Here is a 10,462-nt window from a genome sequence, read left to right on the forward strand (position 1 = left end):
ACTAATATGTCATTCGGAGTCAATGACACATCCATAAAAGCTTTTTGCTTCACTAAACTAAATCATTGGCTAGAAAAGAAAGTTATAATTGCTTGAAACAAAAAAAATGGAATTCACCTTAATTGTTTATAGGTCGTTTTTCGTGTTTGGTTTATTCTTTCGTTATAATTAAACAAAAATATGTGGTTTTGTTTTCTAAAACTTAAGGTGGCGTTTGGTTCGTAGAATTTTTTTTTGAAGGAATGGAATCTTACAAAGGAATTGGAATACGAAGGAAAATGAATTGGAATTTGATATGTGTTTGGCTGACATGAAAATGAATGTGATTTTTGTTTAGTTTGTTGATTTGTCAAAGGAGAGATAATTTAATCAAGTATTTGATTGTGTTTTGAGAGAAGATGGCGTGGATGATTTGTACATGGAAGGAAGGTCAATTTTATCTTTTTTATGAAAGATATCTCATGGAATCTATTTTCTTAATGATTTACTAGAGAATTGTAATTCACTCAAATACAGAATATAATTTTAATTACGGAAAACAAATTCCTTTTCTTTGGTAAGCCAAACACACTTTGCTATGGATTTTAAATTCTTTTTCCTTCAGATTCCTTGAGAATCCATGAACCAAACGACACCTAATATACCAACCTAGACATTCACATAATTCAAACACACAACTATCTGTCCCACCTAAATATCAGTCTCAGTCTCAGTCCAATATATATAATTTGGGTATTATCAGTCTTAGCTAGGCCATCCACAATGAAAGTTGTATAGGTCATCCATAATGAAAGTTGTATGAGGCTTTAATATAATAAATAAAAATATAATAAAGAGGAGAGAGAGTGTGTAAGGTTGAATGGCCATGCAACGGTTCAATGGAATTGTAATGGAAATTTATAATTTTTTTGAGAATTTAAATGAATGTATACATTCTCTTTCCTACTTGGCATTTCATACAACTCCCCATGGGTTTAATCCATTGGAGATGGCCTTAGTCCCAATCACTGTAAGAGGACATGGACATGGATAAAGGTCAAATGAAGAGCAAAAGGTGAAAAGAAGAGAATGCTAAGAAAAAGACCAAAGACTTTAGTTGCATTTGAATTTTTTTTCCTTGTTTTGCATCACTCCATATCCATCCATCCATCCATCCATCCATCCCCATTAAGAAGTATATTCACTCTCACCAAATTAAAATAGAAGACATGAAATTGGAATAGGAATAGGAATATAAGAAAACTACTCTTCAAACTCATGCATATGATCTAACAGGTAATTAGCAGCCAGCTCTTCATTCTTGTTGCATGCAAAAAACACCTCCAACACCAACGCCCTATCAAATCCCATCGCTTCAAGCTACACACATTCATTTTATATAAATAAATAAAATGTTATCATATTCCAAAATTCAAATCAAGAACACAAATGAATAGAAACAGCTTACACGCTCAATAGATTCCCGCTCCTCAGGTGTCACGGTCACCGACTGTGGCACGGCTGCCCCAAGCTGCCCGAGTGGGTTCCTGTGTTGGTGAGAGAGTAAATGACCATTTTACCCTTTACATTCCAAAAATAAAAACATATTTATATTTATAATAAAACATAAACATAAACATACTCTCCAGCTTCAACAGGTTCATTGATCAAACGGAGGAAATCAGCTTGGTGCTCTTGAATCAGTCTGACAAGATGTGGATTTTGCTTCCCCAATTCTTGAAGCATCGGCTAAAAATATACAAAATAAATAAATAAAACATATTTATAATTTAAGAGAAATAAATAGAAAGTATGATAAATACCTGCAAGATTTGAGGATTCGCCTGAACCATTGCCCGGAAAGCCTGAAACTGAGGGCTGTTCCTCAGGAAATCCAAGTTGCCACCACCACCACCACCTGCCGCCGCAGCATTGGCGGCCATATCAGGAAGACCCTACCCAAAAATTAAAGTTTAGGGACCAAATGTGGACAATGTCAATAGTTGGATGAAAATTTTCAACCTAAACCCTAATTTGCATACCTGAGGAAAGAGGTCCAAAGGATTTGCATTTGGACCACTTGGAAGGACAGCTGGCGGTTGTGTGGTTTGAGGGATGACAGCTGGCGGCCCTTGCACTGGTGGGGCGGCAGTTGCTGGTGGAGCTTCAGCTTGCTCAGGGATACCCTAACAATGACATAATAAATATAAATATTAAATAGAATGTTAGTATTTTTTAGGATTAAATAATGGATAAAATAAGTAAATGAGGATTCAGGGGTACTAACGGTATATAAATATTCAACAGCTCTTTCAGGGTTGTTGAAGGCGGCACGAAGGGCACGAATGACAGTGTCCCTGTCCCACGTCCCGCCACCCATATCAAGAATCTGCTGAATTGCACCTTCCAAATTGGTTCCTGCAACAAGATGTGATGCCGCCTGCCCATACACATTTTCCGGCGGAGCTATGGCGGTGTCTGATGGTGGAGGCGCGGTGGCAGGTCTGCATGGTGGACGAATGGAGTCAAGGACAGAAATGGAAATATTTGGAGTTAATTAAAGTAAAACTCACGGTGTCACAGTAACAGGAGCCGCCTGAGGCTGAGGGGATGCAGCCACTGGTGGAACAGGGGCGGCGGCGGCGGCACTTGGCTGAGCCGCCTTTGGGGCGGTTGCTGATCTTGAAGCTTCACCGGAGGTGGTTTTGTTCTGTAACGAATGTAGTGTTTGGTAATAAATGAGATGAAGATGAAATTACTATTTTACCCTTGAATAAATTCATGGATATTTTTACCTTGGATAACATAATGACAATAAAACTATTTTCAGCAACTTTGTTTTCATCCAAAGTGGTTCCATCTTTAAGAACTTTCCCCTGATGGATAAGCATTTGTTGTCCAGCTGGATAAACATCTGCTCCTTGAACAGTTTCAATGTTTTTCTTCACATCAGCAACCTGATTTATAATAATAATAATAATAATAATTAGTCATTCTAATAAAAATAAAAGTAAAAAGTGTAATGGTGGAAAGTAGAAACGTTTATTGTAAATAAAAGAAGCTTTATATCATTATATACTTTGTAAACACTTTCGATTGTAATACAACATTGGATTAAAATGATGAAAACACTGAACTTAGTATGCTCTAAAGTCAAAAGTAAAAGTCAACTGTAAAAGTTACATGTAAAGATACGATATGTCATATGTTATCAAAGTTGAACCAACAGTAGCATCCATGATTTGAGTCATTAATATAAGAGGAAAGGGAAAGTCAATAACATGAAATTAAATTTGTATAATATATTCAAAATGGAGAGAGATTCATTCTTCTAGCAAAATATGTAGTATTTCATGTTATTACCACACATGCGCATAAAAAGGTAATATCAGAAGATGTATCACTCATTTATATGCATGCAGAGATTACACACAGACACGCAGTAAGCAAATAAGTGAAAGATGCCATAATTGAATAGATATGTGGTTGAGAACCATGTCATAACTACTGCAGCAACAATTTTTGCATCACATAGATAGAAGGATTCATCATCTTAACTATATAATGGCACAAGGAAAACATATTACAGCAAAATTAGGGTTGCAATTAACAATTAAACAACTCAACATTTAACTTCCTAGGTTTAAAAAAGTTGAGAAATAAAACTGACCCTAATAATGTGCATTATCAAGAAAACCACCATCGATTGTGATAAAATTCATTTTTTTTCCAAAAACAACAACATGATATCCAATAGTGCATGTTGATTAATAACTAATAAGCCTAGGCAAATGTGGCATAATTAGATCAGACATCAACTTAGAAACATCACATAAGGATACAAGAAAAGAGAACATGTTTTTTCTTTCGTGAACCAATAATCATCTCCCTAATAATGCGCATATCAACTAATTCGATAAAGAATGGTACCTTATATGATCAAATATACAGCTACCTAAAACACAATACGACGAATTGACTTCACAACAAGTTGTAATTTAATTGATTTCCTAAATGAGATGAGTTTCAGCTAAGTGTAATCAAATATAGGATTGTGTAAGCCAATCTGGTTAACTCTCTGCATAACAGTAACCAGGCACAATCCTATATGGATTTCACATCTTTCCACAAAAGGATTTCCAAATTGGATAAAATAAACCTACACACAAGTACCAAAGTACATGGCTGCATAAGCAAGAAACCTGCTTCAGGTTGCGCAATATCGTTTGACCACCAGTTTTATATCTCACAATCCAACTAATTCTTATATCAACTGAGCACAACCACGCAATTATACCTACTACAAAAGAGTACTGAATACAATTATCCCAATCTTTACTCTAATTTCGGTGAATTCACAGGAAAAAAGAACATAGAAAGAGTGAGAAGTCCATGCTTAAACCCTTCTAAAAGATCCCTAAATGTTACAACTCTACAGCAAAAAAAACAAAAACACTATTTATAGTTTTCTCGAGTTAAATTACTGATCAAATAGCGCATAAAACCCTAATCTCCGATGAATCGCACGTATAAACATTTGGATTCCATAAAAATAATCAGAGGTAAATCGAAACAAACCGTGTCTTCGGGTTTCACTTGGATTTCGAAGTGAGTCCCCTTCAACGTTTTGACAAAAACCTTCATCCTTCAGTCTGTCGTCTAGAGTATAGAGTTACAACTCAATCGAATATACGCTTCCGATCTGACGTATAAACAGGGATTACAAGGAAGAGGAAATCGGAATCAAGAACGGATATATAAAAAACTGAATCAAACCGATTTCGACTCCTGTGTGTTGCGTTTGTGCAGACTACCCTACCCCAATTCTCAAAGCAAGAAGAAAGGTGGAGTAGGTATCACGCGTTCACAGTCTTGTGTGTGAGACGCGCGGTGCGATTTGGGATCTATTTATTCTATTCCGTAAAAGCAAAAAATGTGTAAAATTTCACAAATGGTCCTTACGGTGTTAAATTTGTCTTCAATACAATCCTTATAAAACTTTTTTTTTTTGCATGGATAGTCTTTTTCGACAAACTTTATACATCAATGGTCCTTATGAATAATACTATTAGTTTTCCTGTTAAATATAACATGAAAATACTATATTCTCTCTCTCTCTCTCTCTCTCTCTCTCTCTCTCTCTCTCTCTCTTGTTTCACACATATATCTAGGGATGAGCATCAGAACCGGGTACCTGCTTTCGGAACCGGAACCGTCTCGAAACTATCGGTTCTGGAACTGGAACCACCTTAAGCGGTTTCGATTCCGGTCCCTAAAGTTATGGAACCGCCTTAAGCAGTTTTGGTTCTTATTTTTTCGGAACCGCTACCCGTTGGGTACCCGTCAGAACTGGTATATATATATATATATATATATATATATATATATATATATATATATGCTTATTTAAAAATCAGAGTATTCATTTTAAAAAAATATGTTGCGGAATTTGTTCCCGGAAACATGATAAATATATTATCAAAGCATTTTCGAAGAAATGTACTTTTTTTATATTAAAACTTTGGGATGTCATCGTCAATATAGAAACATAAGCATAAACAGACCTTACATTCATTTACACCAATTATTTACATTTCCTTTAATCTCTCAGTGTAATGTAGCTTTGTATCGATACGTGTGATAAAAATAAACTTAGTAGGTCGGGTTGGGAAACCTGGTGAGTACATAGGATTTTCAACTCACAATAATTTAGTTATTATGTTTCATCATCAAACAATTAACCCAATTATTCATCCTCATTATCTTCTTTATTCTTAAGTATATTCCCTAAGAATCATTTATTCCTCAATATTTATTCCTAAGGATTGTCCTAAGAAACAAGCACGAAGTCCATCACTGTCAGGGTTTATATAACAGGCACTAAGTCCATAACTTTCAATGTTCTCTGTTAGGCACTAAGTCCATAGTTGTCAATGTTCATCTATAGGGCACTAAATCCATAGCTGCCAATGTTTATTTGTAAGGCACTAAGTTCATAGCTACCAATGTTCATGTAACATCCCGACTTCCAGGTATGAGATTTATCACTTAAAAGGCAAACTCCCCTTGGAACTCGTCGAGTTGATGACCCTAACTCGACGTGTTGGAAGCTTTTGGTTCGCACATATTTTTGGACCAACTCGACGAGGTGTTCAGGAAAACTCGACGAGTTGGTGGCTGATTAGGAAACCCTAATTTTTAGGGTGTTGCATGCTATTTAAAGCCCTTATACCCTTTGGGTGGCCTCCTTATCTGCCTCCTCTGTCCAGAAAAACCCTAGTTCATGCATCCTCTCCCATTTTGTGTGTGTGTGAGAGAGAGAGAGAGAGAGAGCTTGAAGAGTGATTCTTGGTGTTCTTGTAACGTTCCAAAAATACGAGCCAAAAATTTCATTTTTAAAACATATACTTAGCAAGACATTAGAAATAAAACGTTCACCGATCATATCATTTCATAAAAGATATCGCATGTCTAGAAAACATTTTTATAAAACATAATAATGTCAGAGTACAAATCCCCAGGAAGATCTCATAGTGTGGAATACAAGACATGTGTGTGATGTGCCACTACCGCGCCAGCTCCTTCCCCTTGAAGAAGAGGTACCTGAAACCAAAACTGAAAACTGTAAGCATGAAGCTTAGTGAGTTCCCCCAACATACCACATACCATACAATCACATAACATACATATATTGTCAGGCATATCTGGGTGCCCGACCTACCCCTTCGGCCCTCTCGACCGGATACTGACTAGTATACCTGGGAGTTGGCCTCCCCTTTGGTCCTCTCGACCGGATACTGACTAGCATATCTGGGTGCTGGTCTCCCCTTCGGTCCTCTCGACCGGATACTGGGGACTATTTCACCCCCTACTACTACCACATAACACATATATCACATAATCTATCTAGCATGGCTGGGCATGCCCGCCCCTTCGGCCCTATCGATCGGTAATCTGGGGGACTATCTCCCCCTACTGTCACTTGCACATAGCATCATATCATACTAGCACAATAACATATCACATGTAGTAACAACCTTAGATGAATATCACAGAGACATTCATCTATCATACAATTCCTACTGGTGGGCCGACATTATGGCCGTAGACCCACCACTACTGGAAGGTAACTCACCTCAAAGTAGTTGCTGATCTGCGTGGGAACTGACTGTCTTCTGTTGTTGCTGCCCCGGAAATCCTTCGGCTATAATTCCCACAAAACACTCAGTCAAATACTGTAACCGACCTTAGGGTAAAATGACCATTTACCCCTAACCAAGCCAAGAGTCAAAGTCAAAGTCAACTTCCAGTTGACCCGACTCGCCGAGTTGGCTTGCCAACTCGCCGAGTCCCTATCCATTCGATTGACCATAATCCCGACTCTACTCGTCGAGTTAGGCATTGACTCGACGAGTTTTCCTTCTAAACCAAAGTCCAATAGTCCTTCATCCTACTCGCCGAGTTGTATGAACAACTCGTCGAGTTCATCTTCGTCCGAAGAACATTCTATGTTGAGACTCGCCGAGTTGTATGAACAACTCGCCGAGTATGTTCTTGAGGCAAGAAGATTGCCTTGGACTCGTCGAGTCAGGGCATTGACTCGCCGAGTTCCTTCATGGGTGAGTCTGGCTTCCGACTCACTGAGTCACACCCCATGACTCACTACTCCTCTCAGCAAACACGAAAAGGGGGAAAACTCGGGGACTCACGACTCGACTCGCCGATTTAGATGAACGACTCGCCGAGTCTTTCACATGCAATTACTATATACTCGATTTTGCTTGAATCCAGCTCATGCCATACATAGATCTGGGTTCTTAGGCTTGATTAACACGTAAAGTTTCCAACTTTACATGTAAATAAACACCGATGAAGGTTTTAGGGCTTAAAATGCACTAAAAGAGTAGATCTAGGGCTTTCATGCAATATGGCTCCATAAAGGCAGTAGATCCGAGCTCCTGGAGCTCAATCATGCCTAGATCTAAAGGTTAATCAACTTATTACAAACCCTAATTCATACTCAAGCTTGGAAATGGCTCAAGAAGAACTTTAATGGAGCTTTGATGGACTATAAGCATGAAAACATAGGGAAACTGAGTTATACCTCAAGGAAATCACTGAGATAACACCAAGATGTCTGGCCTCCTTCTTCTCTTCTTGATCTACTCTCTTTTTCTCTCAAAATCTTCAAGAAAACACACCAAGGCACTTCAATATCACAAGGAACAAGGTTTGGACGGTATAGGGAGCTCTGGGGTGAAGGGGGCGAGCTTGGGGGCGCATAAGATGACTTAAATAGGGTGCAAACCCTTGAAATTTAGGGTTTCATCATACAGTGGGGACTCGCCGAATCCAGAATATGGACTCGCCGAGTCGCCAACTTAAACGTGCTCCATATCCCATCTCTGCTCGGCGAGTCGGGCCTACAACTCGCCGAGTCCAAGGCTAAAAATGCAAAACACTTAGATAAATTTTACATACCAGGAACCAAGTGATACAAATTTCCCCCACTTATTTTAGACTTCGTCCTCGAAGTCTGCTGCTCGATCCTGAAACAGCTCGGGGTAATGCTCCATCATTTCTTCCACCGGCTCCCAAGTCCATTCTGAACCCTTTCGGTGCTGCCGTTGCACCTTCACTAATTCCACCCTCTTGTTCCTCAGATCTTTCAAATTCCGGTCGAGGATTGCGACTGGGTGCTCAATGTAATTCAAGATGTCATCAACTTGTATATCCTCTAGCGACACCACCGCTGAATCATCCACTAGGCACTTCCGTAGCTGGGAGACATGGAAGGTGTTGTGGATCTGACTGAGCCCGACTGGCAGATCCAGCCTATATGCCACCTTGCCCACCCGGGCTACAACCCTGAACGGACCAATGTATCTCAGGCCCAACTTGCCTCGCTTCTTGAATCGAATGACGCCTTTCCAAGGCAACACTTTCAGGAGAACCATATCCCCGACCTGGAACTCCAGGTCTGATTGACGCTTTTCGGCGTAACTTTTATGTCGACTCAGCGCAGTCTGAAGCCTGCTTCGAACCTGTTGGATTCTCTCGGTCGTCTTGAGCACCACCTCGGTGCTCCCCATGACCCTCTGGCCAACTTCACCCCAACATATCGGGGTCCTGCACCTCCGTCCGTACAACATCTCAAATGGAGGACGGTCAATACTCGTGTGGTAACTGTTGTTGTACGAGAACTCAGCCAAGGGAAGATAAGTATCCCAGCTACCACCGAAATCTAGCACGCATGTCCGCAAGATATCCTCCAAATTTTGGATGGTCCGCTCGCTCTGACCATCCGTCTGTGGGTGAAAGGCGGTGCTAAAATGCAGACGAGTGCTCAACTCATCATGAAACCTCTTCCAAAACCTGAAAGTGAACCGCACATCTCGGTCTGATATCACTGACACTGGCACCCCGTGCCTCGCCAGTATCCCTCTGATATAGATATCGGCCAACTTTTCGGCCGAGATACTCTCCTGGATCGGAATAAAATGGGCGCTCTTGATCAACCGATCCACGATGACCCAAATCGAATCTACTCCTCGTGTCGTCCGGGGAAGCTTTGTGATAAAATCCATTGTAATATCTTCCTATTTCCACAACGAGACATCCAACGGCTGCATCTTGCCGTGCGGTCTCTGATGCTCGGCCTTGACCTTCCTGCAGGTCAGACACCGCTCGACGTACCACGCCACATCCCGCTTCATGCAGGGCCACCAATAGTCTAGACGAAGATCCCTATACATCTTCGTCGCCCCTGGATGAATAGAGAATCGGGATTTGTGCGCCTCTTCCATCAAGATCTGGTGCACGCCTCCGTGATACGACACTAGGGATGAGATTTAGAACCGGAAAACCGGACCGGAACCGGAACCGAACCGGAACCGGACCCGTTAGAACCGGGATATATAGAACTGGGTCCGGTTTCGGGTTTAAAAATTGGCTTTATCCGGGTTCCGGGCAATCCGGGTTTGGGTCCATTGGGTCCGGGTAAACCGGGTCTAAAATCTGGAACTGGTTTTTGGAACCGGAACCACTTTTAGGGCCGGAACCAGTTTTTGTGAAACGTTTACAAGATGCATATCTTATTCGTTTCAACTCCAATTGACATACGGTTTTTTCCAACATGTAGTTTAGAGTTTGTACATCATTTTTGGTTTTATATTCATTGACTTACAGTCCTCAAAAGTTGTGATATCAAAGCTGGAAGTTTTTAGTTTTTTAGTTTTTTGTATTCGGTGAAAGTTTTAAAACATGCATATCTAATTCGTTTGAAGTCGGATTGACATGTGGTTTTTTCCAACTTCTAGTTTACAGTTTGTATATTAGTTTAGACTATAATTTTGTCCTTTTTGGTTTAACATTCAATGATTTACAGTCCTCCGAAGTCGGGATATCAAAACTGAAAATTTTCAACTTTTCAGCTATTTGTTTTTGTACTTTGTATTATGTGAAAATATTAACACAAGTATAT

The 10,462-nt window shown here is 39.9% G+C and overlaps 1 protein-coding gene across 1 annotated transcript; it reads right to left on the reverse strand.

Moving 5' to 3' along the window:
- Window positions 1-1,072: 1,072 nt before the first annotated feature.
- Window positions 1,073-4,864, reverse strand: LOC145066059 (ubiquitin receptor RAD23d-like). Its single transcript, XM_079013220.1, has 9 exons — window positions 4,558-4,864; window positions 2,775-2,936; window positions 2,553-2,689; window positions 2,267-2,483; window positions 2,022-2,165; window positions 1,803-1,934; window positions 1,622-1,728; window positions 1,448-1,526; window positions 1,073-1,359 (listed from the first exon to the last, which is right to left on the reverse strand). Exons 1-9 carry the CDS (start codon window positions 4,621-4,623, stop codon window positions 1,243-1,245), a joined length of 1,161 nt encoding a protein of 386 aa, XP_078869346.1. The 5' UTR covers window positions 4,624-4,864; the 3' UTR covers window positions 1,073-1,242.
- Window positions 4,865-10,462: the final 5,598 nt, after the last annotated feature.

This window comes from Lactuca serriola, chromosome 8 (assembly GCF_051521515.1).
Source record: "Lactuca serriola cultivar US96UC23 chromosome 8, Lser_US96UC23_V15, whole genome shotgun sequence".
In the NCBI taxonomy this organism is placed as follows: Eukaryota; Viridiplantae; Streptophyta; class Magnoliopsida; order Asterales; family Asteraceae; genus Lactuca; species Lactuca serriola.